Below are 27,872 nucleotides of genomic sequence, written 5' to 3' on the forward strand. Positions count from 1 at the left end.
GTCCTTGCCCTTCCTCCCTTCCGAGCTTCTGCGATGACACCTGTTATTGTACTCTTTTACAGAGTAGCAATTCTAGCATATACGGGGCGACATCTCATTTAATCGAGCGATCAGTGCGGTGCTCAGGTGTAGTCCATTTCCAATGAAGGGATTACTATTATTGCTGGTACTCTTGCTCCACCATTTCTCAGCCCCTGACCATTGATGGTTCCTCTCCCCCTTGTGGTCAGATCTGACTCTGCCCTCAGGTCCCTCCCACTTTCCCACCTCTCTCTCCCCAGTACCTGCAGGCACCTAAGGGACACAGAGCTCAGACCCTAACCTGCCCTCTGCCACCCACCCAGTCAGTCTCCTTCCAGCAGGTGCAGCCAGGAGGTCACCCTGGGCTTCTCTCCACAGATGGGAAGCAGAACCATGCTGTGTCCCCTTGCCTTCCTGTGCGCCCTCCTGTTTCCTGGTAAGTCCTGATTCCCTCCCCGGTGCGGATGCGTGGGGCGTCCTGAGGTTCCCAGCCTTCCTGTCTCACCTCTGTCCCCCTCGCAGGCAGCTGGGCAGCGATCAGCCTGGAGCAGCCCTCTATGGTCGTGGCGCAGGCAGGCCGCTCAGCCACTCTGTGGTGCAAAGCCAGCACCAAGGTCAGCTACATCCACTGGTACCACCACCAGGAAGGTGCAGCCCCCAAGAGGCTCCTCAGACTGGACATGTCCGGAAAGTTTGTGCAGAGAGATGGGGGCCTGAAAGCGGACAAAGTCAATGCCAAGAGGGGCAAGGGTAGCAACAGCTGTGACCTGTCCGTGCTGAAGCTGGAGAAGAGCGACGAGGGCGTGTACTACTGTGCTGCCTGGGAAGCTCACAGCTGCACGTGCTGCTCCGCTCCCTGAGCAAAAAGGTTTCTGATTCCTTGGTCCCTGCCTGCCTGGCACCTTCCACTTGCTCTGGATCCCTGCGGTTGCCCTGAGTCAGCCCTCAGCACCCCTGGCTGTTATGGACAGGCCATTTAAGATTCTGACCACATCCCCTGAAGAATGTGGGAATAAAATATTGTGCAAATAATTTCAAGGCCGAGAGACTCTCTGGGGATTCTGCACAAAATGGGTGCAAGCCAAGACTGAAAGGCAGCTCCTGACTCCAGTTTCTAAGTTGCCGCCCCGCCCACTGCTGGTTCCTGTACAGAGAGAGAGAGACTCCTTGATCAGAAGCCCAGGAAACAGTGTGGCTGACTTCGCAGCACCCTCACCCATGCCTGGCGCTCACTCTCCTGAGGGGGAAATGATCCTCAGGGCAGGTGCATGCATCAGCCCTGGACGAGACCCCGGGCCCTCCGCCTTCCCCTTCTCCTTGAAAGTGATTCCATATGGGATTTGGGGACCAGCTTCCCTGGACCTCTGTTCTCTCCTCTGTAAAGTGAGGAGGTTTAACTGCTACAATGTGTGACTGATTTCTGTATTAAAGCAAAATTATACCAAAAATATATCACTATGTTCACTAACTTCTTATAAAATTAGTCAACTTCTTGACAAGAAGAGGAAGGAAGAGGAGGAGGAAGAGGAGGAGAAGAAGAAGAAAAAGAAAGTAAGAAAGAAAAGAAAAAAGACAAGAAAAACTATGTTACTGATCCCCCCACCCCAAACAGGAAAGCCCCTGCTGCTGTGTGTGTGTGGGGGGGGGGGAGAAAAAGCTCTCTGAGGAGGTCTAAGCTGAATTAAATACATTTTTAGTTGAAAATTCAAACTTTATGAAATTTCAGTTAAAATTTCAAATTTTTTTGGTAAAAATGATTACTGAACGTCTAATGATCCTCAGTTTCACTAACTCCTCCTCTATCTCACTGAGCTTCTGTTTTGTGGAAGGAGATTTGTATTTAGGACGCGCCTGCCCGTGAAAGAGTCCAACCAACAGTTAGTGCAAGATGTCATCAATGAACAGAAACCAGGAATGAGATGGTCTCCGGCAGAATTTCCCACAGCGTTGCGCACAATTTCCTTCAGCAAGATTGTTTGGCCCTTTTATTGCCTGAAAACGTGACCCACTTCATTTCATGAAAGATTGCTAGAAAATCAGCCCCATGTGTTCTTTACCTGGAAACTGAGAAAAAGATAGACTTTCAATAGGACTCTGTGTGTCCCCTTCTTTGGGGGCACAGATTTCTCTTCCAGTCAAAAATCAAGCATGGATGATGGGGCATAAAGTGTGGATTCTGCCAAAAATTCTATTTCACCCCCAGGATCCATGCTTCATGTTCTCTCCACCCCGCCTTGTGCACCAGGAGACTAACCCCTATGGATCACACTAATGGGCATCTTTGCTTGATCCATTGAATGCTGGCCAATAGAAGTTGAAGTTCAAAGAACCATCACCATGTCCCCTGACAAAAGCATTCCTTCTTGGGGACCAGATTTCCAAGCCTGTGGATCCAGAGACCAGGGAGAAAAGAAAGAAATTCCTCCAGTGGGTTAATTGGTATAAAAGGAAATAGCCACTTTCACCTACACCTCTTGGGTCCCGAGCACAAACTCTCTCTCTGGGGTAGATGGCCCTATATGTTGGGCCCAGGGGAAGTTGCAGCCAACCCAAGGCCATCTGTCATGGAGGGAACCCTGAGCTCACTCTGCTCCCATTTCCCAGCCTCCTCCTGATGCTTCCATTGACCGCTTCCAAACAGTAACCAAAGGATAAGGAAGACCATCCATGCGGTCCATGAGGGTCCACCTCGTAAAGCCTGGGGCAAAGTAAAGAGAGGTAGACCATCCATCTGGAGGAGCAAAAGAATGAAATTCAAGCAGACAGTCAAATAAGTTGGTTATGTCTGCCCCAAAGTAAGTAAAAAAATTTGGGATTCGGGAGAAGATTTTATCTAGTTCCTTTTCATTTCACCTTCCACAAAACCACCAAGGTGCCATGTCTAACAGAACAGGATGTGCCCTGTTCCTTCAGTAATGAAACAGGAAACTGGGCAGGTGTTGACAGATTATCATTTAATTCTGTGCTTTTCCAGTTGATAAATTTAGTAGACAGAAGCATGTACATTATTTGTAATGCTTTTGACCTTCAGAAAAAGCAGGGTTTCTTGGGTCTTTGCCAACTTATTAAATCATCAACACCTAAGTAGAATAAAATGAATAAAGTAAATAGATCTCTGTGTAGATAAATGATTATAGTGCTTTATGAACCAATATTATAATGAATACAACTCTGTGTCTTGATGTTTTTAATACAATAAACAAGTGCACAGTAGCGACACAATCCTAATTCTTATTAAATGAAACTAGATAAACATCTGCCATTTTCATAATGTCAACTACAATCCAGTCTCTTGCCTTTGTTATAATTGACCTATTTTTTCTGTCCTTCCTTATCTGCTTTCCTGCTATCTATGAGTCAACATTTAACTGTATCAGTCACAAGCTGATCATTCCTAGCTGCAGTAATTCTGTAACCTTTATTTTCTTAAATTCTAAATTGAAGTTATAAAGTAATTACCAAAAATCTACAGTTATATTCTGAAAGTGGTAGAATTAGCATTTGCAGTCTATGGGTCAGCAGATTGCTCTGATGGATTTTCTTGCTCAGCCAAAAAACAAAACAAAGCCAGAATTAATTAGTTTATAACTACAGAATACAACACACAGTCATTCTCTCAAGGAGCTCAGTTCCATAATAAATAGAACATTCTGATTAGAATATAATAATAGCTATTTTTTAATGAGAATTCCTGGTGCAATAGGCACTTACGAAGCACTTCATGCATTTCTTGTTATGTTATGCCTCTGTATGGGTGGAAAGGGAGTGTGATGGCTATCAATTGTACCCCACCCCCAGATGTTACTCTAACCATGTCCTGAAATGGCTGGTTTGACTTATTTAAGTATTGGAATGAATGAAATGGAATTCATGTCCATTTAGCTCCATGGCTGCCAGATAATGAGCTAGATGTTGTGTGTGTCCAGAAACTCATGTGATCATCACAAAAATCCTGCAAATAAACCTATGTCATGGAAGAAAGAATTGATGTTTGGAAAGAAACAGAAATGTTTCCAAACAAATAGTCCATGGTGTTTCTTTTTTTAATTTTTTTTTAACGTTTATTTATTTTTGAGACAGAGAGAGACAAAGCATGAACGGGGGAGGGGCAGAGAGAGAGGGAGACACAGAATCCGAAACAGGCTCCAGGCTCTGAGCGGTCAGCACAGAGCCCGGTGCGGGGCTCAAACTCACGGACCGCAAGATCGTGACCTGAGCTGAAGTCAGACGCTCAACTGACTGAGCCACCCAGGCGCCCCTGTCCATGGTGTTTCAATTGCACTGTTAGGTCACTTTAAATATTCTTGGTGAAGGTTAACTTTACAAGAATACACTCTGGCACTTGTGGGCAAATACGGGTTGTCCCACACCTGCTCCCCAGGCCAGTATACTGGTCAAGACAGTATGAGGGTCACACAAGAAGCCATGGTCAACGGGTCACAGTGGAAGAGTTCCTTTCTGGGCAGTCTGCCCCAGGACTCTTCCTGCAAGTGGAGAGGAAAGACTAAGAAAATCTTCTCTGTTTTGTGAACTGGTTTTAACAGAAAGTGTCATAGGTCAACTACATGGAGAACGCTCAAAATCCCGCAGCCAGACTTCAGTAAACAAACAAAATATGCAATGAGAGTGATGCTTTGGAAATTTGTCTCTGGCACAGTTTTTTCCTCTAATACATCATGTCACCTGGAGTCCTTCCTCTGTTCAGGCTAAACCATGACATATAGCAACTATAGAAGGAGATAGTGGCTTTGGCCAGCATAAGCTCCCGTTTTGAGTGAATCATGAGATAGTTAAGCTTAAAAGTCAGATTTACTCGATAAAGAAAGTGATTGTCTAAATTTCCAAATCTCCCGTTTATAGATTGGCGGGTAAGCCTGGTAAACTAGGAACACAGGATTTTACCAGAGGTGCTAGATGGAGATAAGGGGAGATGTGGTGTCATCAAGGTTAGCGTGTACGCTGAGAGAAAGGGCTAGTTCTGATGGCCGGGATGTGGTATTCAATGGTGAGGAGAGAGTAAGTGAAAGTTCCTTTTGGTTCCCTTGCCTCTGAGGGTCTTATCCCAGAGAGGATAGAAACTTCTTCAACAGAAACCCAAAACTGGGGTGCCTGGGTGGCTCGGTCAGTTAAGTTGTCTGACTCTTGATATTGACTAAGGTCATGATCTTTTGGTCATCAGATAAAGGCCTGAGTCCAGTTCTGTATTGACAGCGGTGAGCCTGCTTGGGATTCTTTCTCCCCCTCTCTCTCTCTGCCCCTCCCTCAAAAACAAATAAATAAACTTAGAAAAAAAAATCCTAGACACATGGAGGGAACTTCTGAGAACATCTGGCTGATGTCAAGCTTCTGGAACACGGCCCTGGAGGAACACCACCATCAGTGGAGACATCAGCACAGACCAGCCCAAACCAGCCCTGACTGTCCCCACGGGCTGCATAGGTAGGAGACCCATAACGCTTCTTAGCATCTGTGAGAGGGTCAGGGCTCTGAGGGGACCACAGGAGGCAGCAGCCAGGCTTTGGATGAGAAGCTGAGGTGGGAGCTTTGCATCCCAAGGTGTGCTGTGAGTCAGTAGGGGTGGGTTCGGGGCTGGTAACTGCACAGGACAATTCAGAGGGAGAGGCTGAATCCAGAGGGCGGGGCTGAGGGCTAGAAGAGGGTGGCAGGGAGACTGTGAGAACTAACTCTCCTCCCGGGTGCAGTGATGGGATCCTGGCATGAGCAGGAGGCAGGGAGACAGAAGGATGAGGAAGGGGACAAAGGAGACAGAACTAGCCTGAAAGGGGCTGTTCTAAACCAGAGAAAATTATTTTCTTTTTTTTTTTTAATTTTTAGCATTTATTTATTATTGAGAGACAGAGAGAGACAGAGCATAAGCATGGGAGGGGCAGAGAGAGGAGAAGACAGAGAATCCAAAGGAGGCTCCAGGCTCTGAGATGTCAGCACAGAGCCCGATGCAGGGCTCAAGCTCACAAACTGCTAGATCATGACTTGAGCCGAAGTCGGACGCTTAACTGACCGAGCCACCCAGGCACCCCGAGGAAACTATTTTCAATTGGTAAGTTTAGTGCCTCTTCGAACATCAGAAGGAGGAAGAGATGACACGTGTGAGTTCAGCAATGACAACGCTCCTGTCCCCTGCCACACACCAGAGATGTAGCCTGGATTTGCTCTAACCACTGCACCCTGCTCAAGGTGCCTGCGTGAAGGGGGAGCGGGCACCAGTGGGGACCACAATCCATCCCGAGCCCTCCCCGCCCTGTACCTGGAGCAGGGCTGTGTGAGCCTGGAAAGAGAGCCTTTTTCTAATTTTCTGCCTAGGTTGTGCCATGTTTTAATTAGTAAAAAGGAGGCTTCTGTGCTATGGGAGACCCTGTTCAGGAAGAAGTAACTACAGAGTGGTGTGGACAAGGTACAGAGTTTTAAAAACAACTGAGTCCATGAAGCTTCCTGAGCTGAAAAAGATAAACTAGTCTCCAAAAAGAATCGTCCAAGAACCAACGAAAATACTGTTATTTGAATCTAGAAACCAAAGGTTACCTTTCAGAGCCTTGAGAAAATAGTCATAGGGAATGTAGTAAAACAACAACAACAACAACCACAAAAGCCTGCATTTGCATAGACCCTGGTAACCCAAGGGGGTGCAATGAGAAGAGGAGGTGAGCTGGAGCTTCTCCAGAACCTTCTTCTGTGGAGCAGAGAAGGGACGGTGTGAGGTTATGAGATTAGAAATCCAAATGCTTAGCGTGCAGCCTGGAGGAAGGACTTGGTAGTAATTATCAGTATTTCTTGTAATTTTCACTTCTGCCTCTATGTCTTAGAAGGAAATAATTGGGACATTTACACACAAAAACCTTCCTTCATTCATTTTGTAATATTACTATCTGCACAAGATATACCTGTGTCTCTGTCTCCATCTCAATCTCTATCTACGTATCTGTGTCTATGTCATTATCTCTATCTCTATTTTTCTCTATCTCATCTCTAGCTCTAGCTCTATCTTTCCCTCTATCTCTATCACTATCATCTATATCTATCCATTTACCCCCCCCCCCCCATCAATCTAACTATCTGGAAATGGGCTGGTGGGATTGCTGTTGCCACAACCTGACCAATATTCCCCAGACAAATCAGAAACCTTATTAGAATTTGGATGGAAGGGTGGCCCCTGCTTGACCCGCTATTTTCTTCCCTGACACCAGCTGTCACACACACCTAATGCTGACCTGAAGCTTCTGGAAAGTAGGGTTCTCGGGTCTCCATCTTGTCCTTGGAGGCAAAGCCTGGATAGACAAGATGACCAGTTACAAGCAGTCGTCTGTCCTTTTTCTGGGCTAATGAGCTTCTTCTTCGCTCTGTTCAGATTGTGTGAGAATCTTAAGAAATTATTCAATGCTTCCTATGAATATTTGGAGAAAAGTCTGCTCTATTCTCTCTCTCTGTCTCACTGGTTAGTCATCAAAATGACACGACTGGAAATATCTATGTACACAGTAAAACAAAAGATAAATACAATATGTACAGTACTCAACATTGCATCTGTTAACTTAGCCGTTAATTGGTACCAACAAAAATGAATCAGACTTTAGAGCATCGGATACACATTTGGTCTCTTACAACACCCGCTCAGAGACAGAAGAAAGCAATACATTGGCAGCACTGAGACACCCTGTCTCCTCCACTGTGATTCTTTTTTACAAAGTCCACAGAACAGAGTAGATGGAGCCATGGACAAATGGGTACAAAGTATGAGAGGAGCCAGGAAGTCGGCCCCAAGTCTTCTCTTCAGTTCTGGTCCTTTTGCACGTGGGCAACTTCAGCCCCCGTCCCAGTCTCAGCCTCAGACCCACCCCGTGCTCCCTGACAGGTACCTCAGTTCTAGAATCAAGAGGAAAAGAAGCAGACGGCCACCAGGTGCACCTGCAGGATGGCAGCCTCCTGAGCCAGCTTCCCATTGACCGGATCATCTCCTGATGGCAGCTGCTGTCTGGGATTGTGGAGAACAGCCGAGTGCGTCAGGGACGCTCAGCAATTCGTCCTGAGGTTTCCAGGGAGTCTGGGTGACACAGGCCGCATGACGAGGGGACTGGGATGGAGGGAGGGCAGGCAACTGTGGTCCCAGACGGGACTCGAGGGCCGGGTGCTGCGCCACACGAAGGCAGACGAAGGCTGGTGCTGCTGGGATACAAGTGCCCGGAGGAGCACCCTTGTGTGTGGTTCTGTGACATCGCCAGGGTCTGCGCGTGCCTGGTCAGTAGTGTAGCCTCGGTACCCACTCGCTGAACGGATGTGTGAATAGATGAATCTTAGGGAACAGTACTGAGCAAGCACATTCAGGGTACTTCCTGTGATGAATCCTCAACCGTGCATTCTAGAGCCTTGAGAGACATACGTACACACAGACACATACATACCTGTGTGCACATACATGTAGGCACATTATTATTACAGAGTGGTATGTAATCTATTATGTTCTCATAAGTGTATATGGAAGAAATAGTCCCCTGTTTAAGAACGTGGGTTCCAGATACGGCACATGCACACCATGGTGGACTATACAGGTGTAAAATAGATGTGAGATGCAGGGTTAATTGCAATTTATGTCCTAGCAAGTTGCAATTGGAAACTGAAATTTACCAATAGTACTATTTACAACAGCAACAACAACAATATCAACAAACATATATAATACATAGAGAAAAATTTATCCAAAAATATGAAGGATTCTTATGCTGAAAGCAATAAGACTTTAATGACAGAAGCCGAAGAAGAACTAAATAAATGGAGAGATATACCATGTCCATAGATTGGAAAACTCAACATATTTTATTTTTTATTTAAAAAAAATTTTTTTTTAACATTTATTTATTTTTGAGACAGAGAGAGAGCATGAACGGGGGAGGGTCAGAGAGAGAGGGAGACACAGAATCTGAAACAGGCTCCAGGCTCTGAGCCGTCAGCACAGAGCCCGACGCGGGGCTCGAACTCACGGACTGTGAGATCATGACCTGAGCCGAAGTCGAATGCTCAACCGACTGAGCCACCCAGGCTCCCCAAAACTCAACATATTTTAGATGTCAAACATTCCTCAAACAGATAAGTAGATTCAATATAATCCCAATGAAAATCCCAGGAGGACTATTCATGGAAATCACTAAACTGGTTGCAAATTTCATATTGGAAAGCAAAGGACATAGCATTGCCAAACCGGTTTTAAAAAGAGATCTAACACTTACTATTAAGACTCAATGATCAAGACAGTGGGGTTTGGGTAAAAGCAGAAATGGATAGATAAGAGGAACAGAATCCAGAAATAGGACAACACGTAAATGGTTACCTAATTTCTAACAGCGTGCCAAGGAAATCCAATGAACAAAGAATTGACTTTTCAACAAATGGTACTGGAACAAATGTTCATCTATCTGGGGAAAAAAACCTCAATCGATGTGAAACATCACATACACAAACTAGTTAAAAATGGATTCTAGTCATAAATGTATAACCTAAAAAATAAAACTTCTAGATGAAAATACAGGAGAAAATCTTTGTGACCTTGGGTAAGGCAAGGGTTTCTCATATAGGACACCACGAGCAAGGTCATAAAAGAAACATTTGATAAATTGGACTTTCTAAAAATTAACATTTCTGCTCTTTGCAATACTATACATAGAAGGAAAATGGAAAATTGCAAGAAAATGAAATGAAAATCCACAGATTAGAAGAAAATATTTTCTACTTTAAAAAATTTTTTAATGTTTATTTTTTGAGAGAGATGGAGAGCACGTGCAGGGAAGGGACAATGAGAGAAAGGGGCAGAGGATCTGAAGCAGTCTCTGTGCTGACAGCAGAGACCCCAACCTGGGGCTCAAACCCATGAACCATGAGATCATGACCTGAGCGAAGGCAGACGCTTAACCGACCGAACCACCCAGGCACCCCTAGAAGAAAATATTTTCAAAAGACATATCAGAAAAGACTGGTGTCCAGAATATGGAGAGAAATATCACAACTCAATACTAAGAAAAGAAGCCCAATTAAAAAATGGGAAAGAGAAATAGTAGAATGTGGGCAGAAGTCACCTAAAATCTCTTCTGTTCTGTTGCTGATAGAATTTTAATGTAAAGAAAATACAAAAAAAAAAAAAAAAAAAAGAGGACCTGTATGTGATCAGAGACGTAGAGAGCTGGGAATGCACAGTTCCCATCTTACAATAACATCCAAAAAAAGCAGGACAAACTGAAATTTAATGACTGAGCCCATTAGAGAAGTGAGGTTGCAGGGTGCTTGACATACTCAAACATTGGAGACAGACGGACACTTGCAGAGAGACACAGGATGTGAGCATTTGCTCGCCTTACACAGATGTTGTCCAACATATTCACTTGGTCACGGGATTCAAGTAGAATTTATTAACGAAATAATGAGAGCTGAGTATAGACTAGTGGGGAGTGGGAATGCTTGAGAACATAACCAGGGTATTTCCCAGCACCTCTTAAGATTCTTCTCCAGGAAGCCCACAAAACTCTTGCAGGGAAGGCCAGGGACAATCCACACAAAGCCTCCCCCTTGGTGCTGCAGGAGGAAAACAGCAACTACCACTGAAATCCACCTAGACCCGATCCACCCCATTACCCCTGGAGACAAGAGGTGACTTCATCTGCAGGGGAGGTGCCGGTGGAATCTGCTGCGGTTGAGGGAAGGCAAAGGAGGCGACCACCAAAGCTTTGGCCGGAACATCTTCCCTATGTCCCAAGGTAACAAGATGTCATCTGCAGAAGGATAGGCATCAAAATCAAACCCATGGCCTGAAGTAGGGGGGCACCCACAGCATCTGGGGGAGGGGGAAGAAGGATTTAAAATGTTTTATTTCTGAATCCTTGGATTGAACTCCTGAAACCAATATCACACTGTACGTTACTAACTGAAATTTAAATAAAAATTAAAAAAAAAAAGAAAATGTCCCATCTCAGGAATAGAGGCAGGAATTTGTATGAAGGCCACGTCCTTAAGATCCACTTTCACTGTATCTGCTTAAAAGTGGGACTTAATAAAAATACCAGAGAATGTGTCCTTTCCTGACCTTTCACCCCCATGACAGCAAACCTTGAGTAAAAGTAACCACGGAATAGAGCTGAGAGAGAGCCAGAGATAGACTTTCTCTGGGGAGCAGAACAACGGAAGCCTCGAAGACAAGTGAAGGGACCAAGGCAAAGCACAACTAAAGAATTTTTAAGTGTCTGGACTCTGGCAACAACACATTTCAACCCTGATAACTTAGCGACAACCAACTCCAGATCCGGTCTAACTCCTGCCTAGTTAACCCAAACCCCCACACTAAAGGCCGAGCAGAAGGAAAGGTGTGCTGGTTTTCAAGCACAAAACATATTTACCTCAGTATCCACTCTACCACACCACGTGGCCAGCTTCCAACCAAACACTCGGAGGCATACAGCAAGTCAAGAGGAAACACAGTGTGAGGGCCCGGAGCGGTCACCAGACCCAGACTGAGACATACTACAGATAGATGGTGGAAGTATCAGGAATTTAAAATAACTATGATTAATATGTTCAAGGCTCTAATCCAATAGAGAGATGGACAATATGGAAGATCAAACGGGTAAATTCACCGAAAATTATGGAAAGTCCCAAATGGAAACTATGGGAAAGAACCAAAAGGAAAAGCAAAACTAAAAACCACAGCAACAGAAATGAAGAATGCTCTGAGAGGCTCACTAGATATAAGAGATGTAAGGAGAGAATTAGAGAATCAGATAAATATAGGACACTAGAAATTACCCAAACTGCAATCTGCAATGGAAGGACGAAAGAGACAGAGAGACAGAGAGAGAGAGAGAGAGAGAGAGAGAGAGGAAGCAGGTAATCAAAACTCACAGAAGAGAACTCGAAGAACTGCCCCCCTCTCTCTCCCTCTTCCACTCTCTGTGTTAAACCATAAAGGACTTTAGTCCTTTAACAAGAAAATGGTTTCTTTACACCAATATCATTGGATGGTAAAAATCACCCAGCGGTCAGAGAAATCTGCTGATAACGTGGGTTAATAGCCCTGTTTTGCAGGACTTTTGGGATAAATACTGTGGGTTCTTAGCTGTGTGCTCAGAACGCCCCTTCCTCTTACGGCAACAGCCACCAGATCTGCACGGTGATCAGCCCCGTATTCAACCACCTCTCCTGACAAGTGCTGGCAGAATGTGGCTCCTGTCCCGGATGGTCCTGGTGGCCTCCCTTGGCAGCTGTGAGTGGCTTTACCCACGGGGCGTTTCACTCAGTAAAGAAAGCTGGTGTTAAGCATGGACAATCTAGTCAGCAGAAGGCCGCCCACATGGTCATTCAAACTAACCTGACAGATTCCACCATGACCTTGAATTCTTCAGGAAGAAAATGTAAATCTTAGACCCCAACTTTTCCATTAATAGAGAACAAATGTGTACTATTTTAGTGAATGTCAAAATTTTGCTAATTGTTGCTTTTGTTTCTCTTTTAGATACAAATGGCGACATTTTAATAACACATCTCATACCATCCATTACCAAGAAAAAGGACACACAGCATTTTTATTTATTTATTTTTTGTTTATTTTTATTCTTGACATAGAGACTGAGTGTGAGTAGAGGAGGGGCAGAGAGAGAGAGGGAGACAAAGAATCCAAAGCAGGCTCCACACTCGGAGCTGTCAGCACGGAGCCGGATGCAGGGCTTAAACTTGTGAACCACGAGATCATAACCTGAGCCAAAGTCGGATGCTTAACTTACTGAGCCACCCAGATGCCCCAAGGATCACAGCATTTTTAGAATGCCAAATAACAGGTGACTTAAAGATGAGTGTATAATAGGGGCGCCTGGGTGGCTCAGTCGGTTAAATGGCCGACTTCGGCTCAGGTCATGATCTCACGGTTGGTGAGTTTGAGCCCTGAGTCGGGCTCTGTGCTGACAGCTCGGAGCCTGGAGCCTGCTTCAGATTCTGTGTCTCCCTGTCTCTCTCTGCCCCTCCCCTGCTCATGCTCTGTCTCTCTCTGTCTCTCAATAATAAATAAAAACGTTAAAAAAATTTAAAAAAAAGACGAATGTATGATATACCCTAGTATCGAATGATGTCAGACCAGCTTGTAAAACACATTCTGTGTATTTCCTCAAGTGAAAATGTACAGGAACAAGGTGTTAGTGAGGAAAGATGTGAAGCCAGGAAAGGACAGACGGATTTGCCAGGGAGCCTGAGGATACACCGAGTTACTGAGGCAGGTGCTGGGCTGTATGACTGCACCTGCTGGGATCCACTGTATGGAAATGCACCACTGACACTGAACAGAAGCCCTCCCACTATGCCACACCCCCGAAAACATATACCCATGCCTCTCTAGCTCCCAAGGACCTAGCCACTGTCTATATAGGACTTGTCTCCTGCATCTGTGTCCTCAGCAAGGTCTGCGCTAGGAGCCCAAGGACGCAATCTGTGATATTTCTTTCAGTTAGGTCACTCTATTCTCATCACTGTTGGGGACTGAATGGCTTTTGTAAGTGTCCTGAATTTTCCACTTCTCCATCTATAAGAAGCTTCCTGGGGAGGAAGCCATATCCAATGTGCAAAATGGTTTGCTGGCTTTGAATGAATAATGAATGAATGAATGAATGAATAGGAGAATGATGAAAACCACAAGACCTTTGTTGTTTTTCTTTGTTTGAGAATGAGAGAGAGAGAGAGAAAAAGAGAAAGAGAGAGAGAGATAGCATGAGCAGGGGAAGGACAGAGAGAGAAGGAGACACAGGACCCAAAGCACACTCCAGGCTCCTAGCTGTCAGCACAGAGCCTGATGCGGGGCTGGAATTCATGAACCTCGAGATCATGACCTGAGCTGAAGTCAGATGCTTAACCAACTGAGCCACCCAGGGGCCCCCATAAGGCCTTTGGAGTGATAAAAACCTGGATTTGAATTCCTGCTCAGCCACTTAACTGACAGCACAATCCAGGAACGTTACCAAATCTTTCTCATAGGGTTGCTGGGGACCAAAGGAGGTTCCACACAGGACAGTTCGAGCACAGGGTCAGCACATCACAGTGTCCTTTCCCATTACAACCGAACGGCTTCCCTGAGCCATCTCAGCTAACACAGGAGCTCAGGGACTCATTAAAAGTCACATCTGACATTGTCCTTCAAACAATAAAATATGCGTCATTTTGAAATGCTAAGAATTGTGGATATGGAAAGAGTTGAGGATAAGAGTCGAGGATAATAAATCAAAGATATTTCTTCTCCAAGATTTTTGTTCATTCACAGCAGAGTATAGTAACATCATAGCATCTAAAGAAATAACTATAGTAATTGTTAATATTTCCTCAAATTTGTAAACTTTCTACAAACTACCCATATATAAAATGCACCTACTTCTGCATAATGTGGTGGGATTATTATCTCATTTGTTATTATAGAGTAGTAAGGCTTTTCTTCCAATTCTCAGGATAGCCATATATCTCCCACACTCTTGCAAAATATGATGTAAATCTAAACTTCAGAGTGAAACAGAGCTTAAGGGTAGGTGTGTTTGAAGCAAAACCTAAAGGAAAAAGTGAAGTTATTGCCTTCTGAAGGAAGATAATGTTGAGTTATGACAACATGGGTGTTTTGGTGAGGTTCTGGAATCCAGTAGATCTATATCCCAGGAACATAATAAAATAACACTGAGACAGATCTTAATGACAAGGTCATTCCTCCCCCGTACTTTGATGAATAAGGCCTCCACTGCCTCCCCAGTCCTGACTCAAGACCCCTCTTTGAGAAAATTCTGAGTACTCACCGGCAATGCCAACACTGCGTAATTCTGTGCATCTTTGGCTTGGGTTTGTAGGTTGACTATACTCCTTTCTTCTCTCTTCACTGTTTTCCTGTCCACTTCAACTTGTTCAAGTGCCTCTGATTTCTCTCCTTTGCTTTTTAAAAAAATTAATTAATTAATTTTTGAGACAGAGAGAGAGTATGTGCACGTTCATGTGAGCAGGGGTTGGGCAGAGAGGGAGGGAAAGAATCCCAAGCAGGTTCCACACTGTCAGCACAGAGCCTGACAGGGGGCTTGAACTCATGAACTGTGAGATCATGACCTCGGTCGAAATCAAGAGTTGGACACTTGACCAGTTGAGCCACCCAAGCGCCCCTCTTTCCTTTGCTTTTTAAATGAAGATACCAAAATTAGAATGTCTCAGGATCAAGTTTTTTTTAACTGACTGTGGGGAATAAGTTTAGGAATTCCCTGAGCTTGCACCAATGGGTTAACAAGGCTTAGAGCAGAAAGCGGCCACAGGATGGAAGTGTCCAGAATAGATAAATGGGTAAACAGGGCGATAGACCTCCACAGCAGGGTGAACTTGCCTGGAGCTAATTAGCAAAAAAAAAAAAAAAAAAAAAAAAAAGTGCCTTGTTGACCCTGAGGTAGCATGCTCAATCTGTCTTATCCAGTAGGTAAGTTAACATAAACAGACAGGGTGCCCGCTGCCTGCTGTAAACAGCCATCTGCACAGCACCAGGATTTTGTTTTGTATTGACCCAAACCCATAACACCACATATCTTTGAAACCTCCTTTCTCTCACACACGAGTTAATGATCACTGTTTTATTGTCTCTTGCTGCACGTAACCCTTCTGATCCTGATAAATACAGAGCAAGGACCCTTACTCGGGGCTCTTGTCTCCTCCCAGACATTAGCCTCTCTCACATTTAATTCTTCATTCACTCTCTTGCTGGACAGAGAGAGAACCCCAGACTCAGAGTCTGCAACAACCGAACACCACACAGAACCGTGCACATAGGTTGCAAGCTGTCTAGGGGTTCCTTGGAGAAGGCCATAGTGCACTGGTTCCAACAAAAAATAGAGCCCCTGAGATGAATCCTATATGGCTCAATCAAGATTACAAGCAAGACAAGCCCAACTCCTCCTTGGACACACATAAGAAAGACATAAAATCTTCTACCTGATAATCAATTATGTGTTCAAATCCAATGAAGACACCTGCTCCCATGCCCACTAGGATCTTACTCTGTCACACAGGCAGAAGGACCTGTAAGAAAACCTTCTTTATCACTAACCCTCAACTCCTTTCTCACTTGAGCAGCCACAGCAGACACCGCCCTGCTCTTAATCACAGGTTTCTAAGCGGTTGGAACAGGAAGGTCCCTTTGGACAACATGGCCCAATGCCCACACAACAAATGGGCATATGGGAGCCCAGAGATGGCAGATACCTTGTCCGAAGCTAGTTACCCACAGAGGTGGGGCTACACCTGCATATCTAAAGATCACAGAACAGCTTCTAAGGGGCTTCTTCTTTCAACATCTCAGACAACTGAGTTTGTTTTCAAACTTTAGTGTTAATAAGAAATCCATTTTTCCATGGGAGATAGAATTCTACAAATTTCTTCTTTTATTCCAGGAGAATATTGTCATCATTGAAATTATTTTCTCATTGTGCATTGCGTGGTAAAGATTTGTGTTGCCAAATGGTCAACGTGGCTGCTAAAAAATGGAGACCATTGTTCACATTACTCAAGTATATGTCTGTTGGCATATTTGCATTTTCAGTCACCGAAGTGAATACTCCTTCAGAAGTACAATCCAAAATTGCTAACGGAGCAGACCTGGTGTTTGTGAGAACAGAAGGGCTTTTCCTTTGATGTGGTGTCTGAGCGGTTTCACACACTTGAACACCTGGAAATCAAAATGTCTTAATTCTCTGAACACTTTTCCTGGTAATTTATAAAAGTCCTTGGTAGACCACTGGTCCCTATCTCTTCTTTTTTCTTTCTTTTTTCTTTCTCTTTTCTTGTTTCCTCACTTATTTCTTTCTTTCCTTTACTTCTTTCCTTACTTCTTTCCTTCACTTCTTCCTTCCTTCCTTTCTTCTTTCTTTCTTTCTTTCTTCTTTCTTTCTTTCTTTCTTTTTCTTCTTTCCTTTTCTTTCTTCCTTTCTTCTTTCCTTCCTCTTTCTTTCTTTCTTTCTTCTTATCATTTCCATTTTTTATCAGCACTTTTCATGTCTACTGCTCCCCCAAAAAACAGATATTTGGTCAATTAATCTGAGGAAAAATAAAATACCAGATGCCATGAAGCCTATATCCAAGGATTTCCAAGGGAACCCAGAAGATGAAATCTCCAGAACAAGGTTTCTACCTGCTGGTCATGCCATGAGGCTCAGAAGAAGGCTGACATCTTTTTAGAAGCTCTAACCAGTGTGATAACCTCTAACCAGGCTGGATCAAGATATCTGCAGAAGGAATTAGGCTCATAGTAACTCCTCCTGGTAAGTAACTTCCTTCTATTTGGATCCTGTGAATGAAAAACTGACAGAATTTTTTTAGAAAAAAACAATGTAGGATCACATCAACATATGGACAGCAATTTTGTAGCTACTGGTCACTCTATATGGAAACAAAACTACTTGTAGACAGCTTATTTTCCTCCCTGCTTATAAGAAGGTTGAAATTCTACCTTTAGGAAACACACCTCATAAAAGGATAGTTTCAGTATTGAAATTAAAATATGTGTGTAAAACATTGCTGTACATTGTTAGTTCAAGAAGATTTTCTTGTAGACCCCGTTTTAAGTGAGAAACACTTTAAGTACCTCTGATGCTCCGTTCTTAATGAAGAGTGCTCCTTTCTCTACCAACCTGCAAAGCCTGTATGATGACTTCTGGTCTCATCTTCAAGAGCAGTACAATGAAATTTAGGTCTTACAGGAAATGACCAAAGAACATCAATAAATCCCACTTACTCTTTTTTTTTTTTTGTCCCACTTATTCTTTATTCCAGCTTCTTAGAGGGTAAGCTGAGACTAGTCAAAATTTGTGCTCTCATGGCTCCTGTGATATTGCCTAGAGATGGACCAGTGGAATGGAACTTGTGAGCTCAGTAAACCATTTCAGCTCCGGAATCCATGAAAAGAATCTGTCTGCATGGTTTTCCAGTCTCGTGTGTTCATTTATTGTCTCAACAGACATTTATTGAAGACAGTTTCTACATTCGATGCTAGAGATAGAAGGTGCGTAAGGCACAGTCTCCACACTCCAAAAAGCTGTAGTCTAGTGGAAAAGTATTCTACATTGTGGCTTGTCAGGCCCCTTGTTTTTCAGCCTGTGGCCGTCAGAGACACAATGTCTTAGGTTCATGAGCTCTTTTGCTTTCTTAATTTATGTACTACTTATTGATTATCAAATTCATACATTTTGTTTAGTGGAACATTGGATAAAGGGGCCCCAAACCATCCCATTACAGAGAATAATAGTATTAGCAAATATTTATTGAGGGCCAGATACCACGTTGAATAGTTTCAGTGCCTTATCTCAATCCTCAACAGCCCTGCCCAGAAGACCCTCTTTTTCCACTTTCACAAGAAAAACAAAAGCAAAAACAAAAACAAAAAACCTGAGGCTTAGGGGTGTCTGGCTGGCTCAGTCGGCTAAGCGCCTGACTTCAGCTCAAGTCATGATCTTGGGGTCCTTGGGTTCAAGCCCTGCATCAGGCTCTATGCTGACAGCTCAGAGCCTGGAGCCTGCTTTGGATTCTGTCTCCCTGTCTCTCTGACCCTCTCCCACTCGTGCTCTGTCTCTCTCCTTCAAGAATAAATATACATTAAAAAAAAGAACCCGAGGCTCAGAGAAGTTCAGTTATTTGCTTAAAGTCACATGAGGAGTTACTGTGGCAAAGTTTGAGACCCAATGGAGACTTAACCATTCCAAAGAGTCTGGTGTAGACCATTAAGTAATATTGGAAAGATTAAGCCATATTTTAAATTCTAAATATTTACTCCTCTGAGCCTAACCTTTTCAATCAACTCTTTAGTTGAATGCTTAATAATAAAGGCTTATTATTTGTATTACTGCTCATGCAGAAAACAATGCTTCTTAAAAAACAATGCACTAAAATAGTCCCTCTCCCCCCAAAAAGATCATGTCAGACTTGTTGAATATGCATTTATTGAATTCTCACAGTGTGATTCTTAGAGTGTTTCTGTAAAATGACAAGTTCTTTGGGACACCTGGGTGGCTCAGTTGGTTAAGCGTCTGACTGTTGGTTTCCGCTCAGGTCGTGATTTCCGCGTTCCTGAGATGGAGCCCCTTATCGGGCTCTGCGCTGACGGCAGGGAGCTTGCCTGGGATTCTCTCTCTCTGTCTCTTTCTGCCCCTCCCCTGCCGCCACTGGTACACATTCTCTCTCTCTCTCTCTCTCTCTCTCTCTCTCTCTGTCTCACTCTCTTCCTCTCTCAAAATAAACAAACTTAAAAAAAAAAAAAACCCGACAAATTCTTTTGACACCATTGCATTCAGTCTTCTTTTTCCGTATCGGCATCAAGTGCGCCGGAAACACTGACTCTGGGAGACGAGCTGGAGCAGGTGACCTACACGCAGGACTCGGCCGCATGACCCACAGCTACCTTTTCACTCAGGCCGGGACAGTGGCAGAAAGACCAGACCAGACAGGATCCCCTGATGAGCAGCTCAGGATTTTACATCAGTGCTCTGGAAACGGTATATATATAGATATAGATATCTCTCTATATCTATATCTATATCTATATACCTATATATACAATATATATAAATATATACCTATGTTATATATATATAGGTATATATATATAGGTATATATATTCAATATATATAATATAGGTATATCAACATATATATCAATATATATTGATTATATACATATAATCAAGTCTAAAGAGGGGTCTCAGCATAATAGGTTAAGAGATCATCATTAAGATTTCAGACTCTGGGACAACTCATCTGCTCTACCATCAGTGGGAATGGGATTCTGGAAAGAACTTACTTTACAATCAAACCAGGTACCCACCCCGAGTACATAGAAACAACAACAACAAATATCTGTAAAAAGATTAACTTTTATTTATTAAATATTCAAATATGCTATTTCTATTTTTGTTCCTCTTTGAACATTATAGAAATAGTATCTGTAAATTACACTCCAGGAAAAGAACTGGTCTGATACATGAAAACCTCTTAAAAGAGGTTTAGAGGATTCAGCAAAATACTGAGGAAAGGTAAAACCATACTCTCCAACCCGGGTGAGGGAGGTGGAAAGACAGAACCCAGCTGCCCAGGCAGAAAGGGGTCAGTTCATCCATTCTTGACTGTGTTCATATCTAATGTGATTTGGCTTGAGATTCATCTTTGTTTAATGTTAGCAGGGCCTGTTTTTACATATTTATTTAAATACTGAAAAATATGGGCTCAATTTAAAAGGGGCACAAAGGGAGATTTCTGTAAAAGCTTTTCAGACAGTGGGCTGGGTATGGCTGGGGCCGCAAAGTGTTCGGTGCTGGCACACTGCTCAGGGTCACAGGTAAATATTCTTTCATTCTTCCATATATCGTAGGGAGGGGAGGCAGGCGATGCAGGGGCGGCAGGCCAGGTGCTGGTGCCGGCTCAGATTTCTAGGATTCAGTCCCAGTTTGGTCACAAATGGCAGCGGGATCCTTGGAGAGGTAGGTGACTGTGTCCCAGTCCTTGGGGGTAGTTGCCGCCTGAGCTTGTGTGGGCGACACTGACAAGAAGCTAACTTGCTGGAGCAACTGGGGGTCCTTGAAGGGTGGGGATATTAGGTCCCTGTGAGATTTTTGTGCTGAAAGGTTTATTAAAAAACTTTATATTTTATTTATTTGATTCCAAAAATACCAGTGGAAAAGAAAGAACAAAAAATTACTTAACTTGTCCTTTTGTCACAAGGTGATTCATATCAGGTATGGACACGTTTAACTGTGCAAACATATTCAAGAAGGTCATAAGCTGAGTTTGTTTTTTCTAAATTCAGACTAGTAAATGCGTTCATTCTTCATTAGTCTTAGAGATGCAATTTTGCCTGGATGAGGGAGAACATCTCACAGAGAGGTTTCTAGCTTAGCAGATCTAATCAAATACAATTTCCCAAGAATTTTCACAATGCTGGTAAAACACTGGAAAAATAAAAGAAATTATATATTCTGCTTCCCTTAGTGGTTGTGATCACAGATACAAGTGAATTCATAAATTGTGAAGCAAGTTTCTGGTTCTCTTTTTTTCCAAGTGACTACATACCCCCATGTAAATTCTAGCAATCCAGTTAGATACTGATGACAGAGATATAATTCAGGAGGTTCTGAAAAATATGTTAAGAGGCCGTGGTGCAGAGAAAAATGTGGACTTTGAATCTGAATCTATCATGTTGTGTATAATCATCCTTTAGCAAGTAATTTTTGATTCACTGGTTATTGCTTTCTTAAAATTATAAAAATAATACATGTGCATTATGGAAAAAAACTGGAAAAGAGAAAGAATAAAGAAAAAGTTAAAAATTTATAAGGACACTACGGTTAATATTTGCTAAATTCCCACCTATTCATTCTGTCAGTGTAAGAACCATCTCAAGGACTAAATGTTACAAGGACTAAATGAAATTAAATATGGAAATGACTACCACAAGGGTTGGGACATGGTCAGCCATCAGAAATAACACTTCTTCAGAATTCAAATTACCACCCACTGGAGTTCTTTATTAAAACAAGAGTACAGAAAAATGTATTAATTACCATGTAGTCTGCAGATCACTTTAGATCAAATGGTCAGATTTGCAGAATACTTTTAATTCTAAGACTCATTGTTACGTTTGTAAATGATTAGAATGTTGTAAGCATTCCCTCAAATATTGTTAGCCTGACTATGAGATGATTTCTCATTTTTCAGTAGAAATACCTGGATGTAAAAAAAGTGGGATGGTCTTACAACTTGAATATATAAACTTATAATGATATAGTTATAAGGTCAAATATTCATTGATAATATTTTATATCTTTATTAGATTATACTTACAAATTAAAAACGATATCGTTATGAATATCGGTTGAGAAATACTCCTTCTTTTGCCCTTATATTCATTAAAAATTTTGTTCAGACTCTTCACATGCATCTAAAATGTACACTTTAGAGCAAAAAAAAGCACTCATGGGCAATCTGTAATTGTCACGAAAGTGTTTGGTCTGAGAACAAGTTGATCACGATAGGTAAGTTTTCTGAGTTGACACATTTCCTTTTCGGATGGTGAAAGGGTGTGGTCAGAGAGCCTGGGCTTTGGGCTCAGGCTGACCGGAGCTCTGGCTCCACCACTTACTGTTTATGTGAACTTGGGTAATTATTCTCTGGCCTCCATTTCCTAATCCATAAGATGGGGTAACAGTATGTATTCAGAAAGAGTAGACCAGAATTAAATGAGACACTGTGAATAAAGTACTTGGCACGTTGTCTTACACAAAATGGGTGCTGGATGGAGGTTGCCCCATTTCGAACCTAAAGGGAGAATTGTATCCACTATGGAGGGTGGTCTGTAGCCGATCCTACTGACAGAGCAGAAATTCTCCAGAGGAGTCAGCTGTACTTGTAACTGCTCCAATGGGAAGTTCCCTTGCTGTCCACGGATACAAAAAAACTTGAATTTAGAGGTATTTGCTTCTGTTTAATGGACTTTTCTTCCCTTACTTGGCAACGAAAATGAAATGAAGATGTGTTTTTTTTAATCTTTGTAGTTCTAAGTACTTTAAACCTTAATCCCTGATCATAATTGATAGAAACTCTAACAGGAACAAGTTTGGGCTTCATGCTTGTATTTAGTAGAAACACAATTACATGTCTAAAATATAGTTAGAATGTGGGGCGCCTGGGTGGCTCAGTCGGTTAAGCACCCGACTTCGGCTCAGGTCAGGATCTCGCGGTTTGTGAGTTCCAGCCCCACGTCAGACTCTGTGCTGACAGCTCAGAGCCTGGAGCCTGTTGCAGATTCTGTGTCTCCGTCTCTCTCTGCCCCTCCCCCACTTGTGCTCTGTATCTCTATCAAAAAAAATAAAAAATAAAAAAATATATAGTTAGAATGTACTTAGAAACATAGAGATATAGTTAGTACTTTTAAATATACTTAGAAATGTCATTAATTTGAAATTCATATTTATATATGAAATACTTATCATTTATTTTTAATAAAAGTAAAATGAGAATAAAATAGAGAAACTTTCAATCAATATCAATAGGCAACTTTGAAATGTCACACTTATAAATATTGTGGTTGACATTTGATAAATTTATATAGAATTCATACAGCTTCATCATCATCAAATTATAAAACTCAGGCAATTAACCTCAAATTCTTTTTCTTATATAAGGGTATCAAACAAGTTTATTTATTGTGTAAACAGGTTTCTATTTTATGCATAATGAAAATGATTGTGGCCATAAAAAACACTGTTAATAAATTTAAAAAAGAATGTTGAAAGAAAAAAAAAAACATGTAAAATAATTACCCTAAAGACAAACACTAACCATATACGATCAAGTACACTACTAATGCTCAGTTAACTATCATATTGAGAAAGTTATGAGAGTCCAAGATTCCTTCTATCTGGAAAAGAATGAAACTTCCAGAATCTAGCTGAGGAAAAGGGACAGAAGGTAAATATCATGTCTCACCATCAAGAAATTTTCTTTACTGTGATGAACCAGAAGTATTTCTATAAGAAAACCAAATTTCCTAACATGAAAACTAGATCTTTAATGTATTAAATGGGGGCTAAAATGAATTAAATATCATGTAAAATATTTAAATTAAACTTTTTTCACATCATATGCTTTTTAAAATAAAAACAAAGTATATGGTTGGAGAAGTATACAGTGCTTTACTATTATAACCAATGAAATACTATTTCTTACTACAAGCAAGATGTACAAAATTAAAACAACCACACTATGAGCTAATTCTATTTACCGCATGAGTAAAATCTCATCATTGCTTGCTTACTGATTTAGTATAGAACTCAGGAGCTTTGTGGCACAGGCAGAAATTCTCAAGATTTTTTTTTTTCTTTTCTTCTCAAAGATGAAATCCAGAAATCCAATTATGCTTAAGAAAATGCCCATAAAATTATTATTCCAAATCCAAAATAGCCCAAAAAGAAAATGAGTAAATAATTAGTGTTTCAGTTGGAAATCAAATTGGAAAGGGTTCTACTATTTATAATTTCAATCACTACATTAACATTAAATGTATAATTAGGTAACATTCCAGCATTCAAGTGACAGGCCCTTGAAACCCATGATGGTTTTTTTTATATGTTTTGACATTATGTCTACAAGAAACTCTGGAACCATAACTATTAACATTACAGCAGTTACATATAACATTATTGAGCAGGTAAAAACAAAGAAACTTGTGGGTACGACAAGTTCAGCAGGCTTGTAGCGCAGATCCAAATTTGGGGGGAGATGCTAAGCATTGAAGTATGGTGTCTTTTTAGTCATGTGTCAACTTCTAATGAAATTCCAATATAAAGTGTGCTTTCCATGAATATTTCCTGAAGCAAAACAAAATTGTGACCAGTGCATTATTTGATAAGGTTAATATAAGAGAATTTCTGAAAATAATCAGTTAAGTTTGTTTTACATAGAAGTTTTGGAAATATTGTCACACTGCTTCTAAATTCAAGGCATTGTAAATAATTTGGAGGTGAAGCTTTAAACATTGTCCTGCTCAAAATCCTGGTGTGGCTCAGATGTGAGAGCAAAATGTTCTAAAATTCAGAAATCAAGAAGAACTCCAGTGTCAGAGGTGGGCATGGGATTCTTATTTGAAGCTAAAAGCTCAACTTAATAGATTGTCAAGTATGCCTGGAAATAATTCACACTCAAACAAGTGACTGTGTATTGTTTAACAAAATTCCATGTTTTAAAACTTTTTTTTTGAAAGTTTATTTATTTATTTTGAGAGAGAGAGAGAGAGCAAGCAGGCTCCACACTGTCAGCACAGAACTCAATGTGGGGCTTGAACTCACAAACCATGAGATCATGACCTGAACCAAAACCAAGAGCTAAACACATAAAGGACTGAGCCACCCAGGTGCTCCACAAAATTACATGTTTTAATCTGGATTCTGACACTTAATAGCTGTGATGTTGGCAAGTTTCATAACTACTTGAACTCCTTTTCCCATGGAAACTAAGAAAGCAAGAATTTCATAACCCTGGTTACGAAAGGCCCTGGTAAGCACTAACACGATGGCAACTTTTCCTTCCTTTTTTTTGTGTTAGGTGGTTCCAAACCATACAATGTTTGTGTTTCTCTCATAATAGTTCTAACTGCCATTCCAATTTCTCCCACAGCTAAAAGCCCTGATGAAGACACTTCTCCCAAGCCCACGATTTTTCTTCCTTCAATTGTTGAAAGAAAACTCCACAAGGCTGGAACATACCTTTGTCTTCTTGAGGATTTTTTCCCTGATGTTATCAAGATAGATTGGAAAGAGAAAAATGGCAGAGTAATATTGAAATCCCAGCAGGGAGACACCATGAAGACTAATGACACATACATGAAATACACCTGGCTGACCGTGAGAGAAGAGTCAATGGGTAAAGAACACAAATGTATCATCAAACACGAGAAGAATAAAGGAGGGGTTGATCAAGAGATTCTTTTTCCTTCAATAAACACAGGTATGTGCATGTACACATGAATATAACCTCCCAGAACCCTATTTTTCCCCGATGGAATACACCACCTTTTCTGTCAAGAATTAATGGAAAAGAAGCAAATAGAAATCTTTCCTTAATGTTGTTGCCTTTAATGGTACCATAACTGTCCTGCTATTTCCCCATAGAATTAAAATAGTATGGGCTTTGGAACATACAAAGAAACAGAAAAAGAAAAATTCACTTAGCCTTTCTCGCCTCAGTTTCATCATCCAAAACATGGAGGTCATAATGGTGTTTCTGAGGGTCACCGTATGGGTGAAATGAAACAGTACATGTGAAAGCACCTAGCAGCCTCGTACCCAATAAATGCTCAAAAAGAGAATCCACTTTTGATGATTTTACTTGATCAGGAAATAAAAACAATTGCCCATCCTTCAGGAATATTCTACTCAGCAGTCAAAGTCCCTCTCACTTCAATCTTGCTCTGCTCAAACATAAGCCATAACAAATGAGTTCTAGGCAACCAAATTGTTGTTCATTTGAGGGAGGCAGATCACAGCTCAACAAAAAGTGGTACTTTGGTCACTGACGTTTTAGTGTAGTTTTGGTGTTTTCACATTGACTTTTCTCTACCACTGTAAGGTGAAATTTGGTAAGTGAAGACTGAGTGAAGCTTACACGTGCACACGTGCTTCCATTGTATGCAATGAACATTTCTTACCATTAGTAAATGCTGCCCAGCAAACACTTCCTGCCGTCCAAGTGTGCACCAGGCCTGGAGGGGATGCAGGAGGGACCACTGTCCCCAGGAGCATCACTACAGTAGGGCAAATATCCTTTTCCTCTCGCTCCTGTCACCCATGATTCAGGCACAGTGTCCCAAAGGAGCCCATTGGTGTAGACGCTGCACGTATTTAGACAGTGTGGGCAGAGCTGAATGTGCTCTGGCCCCACTGTGACCCAGTAACTCTCTAGACTCAGAAGTCAAGTCCTGAGCATGGACATGCCAGACCAGGGCCCCAGAGGGCCCCTAAGAAGGAACCAGTTCATACTCTTCCCGGGGGTTATCAAGCCCCTCGCAAGCAGTGGGGAACAAGCACATAACAGGACATGTGAAGAGCTTTCTGTATACAAGTCTATTTCTGACATCAGTCTTCATCTTTTTGGGTTTGGTAAGAAGAAAACCATAGACCCACAGTGGCAGCACTTACCTTAAAGCCTCAAGTCACTCAAGCAAGATTTAATACCTAGCCCAAGTGCAATTTCAACCCCCAGAACAGTAACCTATAACCAGTTGACATGGGAATTTCCTGGTCAGCACTATTAAGTTCATGGATTGACTCCTTCTGTCCCCCTTTTCTGCACTCCCCTTCTATTGTTGGAAACCTTTCCTTCTATATAACCCTTTGGAGGTCTCCTCTACTTGCTAGGTGGGATATTGCCAGACTCATAATTCACTTGATTAAAACAGCCATTAGATCTTTAATATTTACTTGGTTGAATGTTTGTTATTTAGCAGATTTGGTGACGGGATCCAAAGTGGGCTTCCAGAAGGAATCAGAGACAAGTAGAAACACAAGGCCAGTAACTGTGAGCCCTTCAAGTACACTGTCTACATCACCATTTTCAAGTGCCGCGGGTGAGTTCCTGATCGCACTGGGCTTCCTTTCCGGGGTGGGTCACCTTGGGCTGGCACATTTGTCTGGAGCCCAACTAAAGTGGCAGAAGGATCTGCCAGGAGCTAAGCCCATAACCCATCAGACCACAGCTCCCCAGGTGGAAACCTCAGTGAGCCTCCAGGAGAATTGTTGGTGCCACACACAGAGCATCGTTCTGGCCAGAACGCAGTATCATCCCTTGCTTACAGCCCACACCCTAAGGTGCACATAATTGTTTGTCTGGTTTTGTGTAGATAAAGGCTACTGCTCACAAGGATCTCAGATGCAGAAAAATGCACAAAATTGGCGGGCATGAGTCAGGCATTTAAAGGCTGTTAGAATGCTCATCATCCCAAGAACACTCCCTTGATAGTGTAACTTGGTCAGGGAAAGGGCTCAGTTGGCACTAAGTAACTCATCAAACTGAGAAAACGTCCCTGCAAGGAGCTACACTCTAAATCATGCACTGTCCCCATCTGAAGACACATCCATTTTATGTATTAGTTCGGGTCCGAGAAGCCCCCAGTCTGAGCTTATGGGATCCTTAATTCTAAAGAATCAAGTACACCACCCTCCATTACACCTGCTTATTTTATGTCTAAGAACCATAGTCCCAGAAGTGACAGATACCTGTCAAACTTGGCAAAATCTTAGGAAGCTTGCTTTGTGTCCTGAGAAACTGGCTTT

The 27,872-nt window shown here is 42.1% G+C and overlaps 1 protein-coding gene and 1 long non-coding RNA gene across 2 annotated transcripts in view; one reads left to right on the top strand and one right to left on the bottom strand.

The window, feature by feature from the left end:
- Positions 1-333: 333 nt before the first annotated feature.
- The window catches only part of LOC115508747, a 240,454-nt gene continuing 212,915 nt past the window's right edge, over positions 334-27,872 (top strand). The window contains exons 1-5 of the mRNA XM_030307729.1: positions 334-457; positions 544-862; positions 20,322-20,386; positions 25,219-25,548; positions 27,044-27,166. Coding sequence (XP_030163589.1) covers positions 400-457; positions 544-862; positions 20,322-20,386; positions 25,219-25,548; positions 27,044-27,166 — 895 coding nt within the window. The 5' untranslated portion in view covers positions 334-399. The remainder of the gene's footprint in view (positions 458-543; positions 863-20,321; positions 20,387-25,218; positions 25,549-27,043; positions 27,167-27,872) is intronic.
- Positions 10,786-16,041, bottom strand: LOC115508753. Its single transcript, XR_003967103.1, has 3 exons — positions 15,997-16,041; positions 14,829-14,961; positions 10,786-10,852 (listed from the first exon to the last, which is right to left on the bottom strand). It is a non-coding gene; the product is annotated as an uncharacterized LOC115508753 (long non-coding RNA).

The sequence above is a fragment of the Lynx canadensis genome, chromosome A2, assembly GCF_007474595.2.
Source record: "Lynx canadensis isolate LIC74 chromosome A2, mLynCan4.pri.v2, whole genome shotgun sequence".
Classification (NCBI taxonomy): domain Eukaryota; kingdom Metazoa; phylum Chordata; class Mammalia; order Carnivora; family Felidae; genus Lynx; species Lynx canadensis.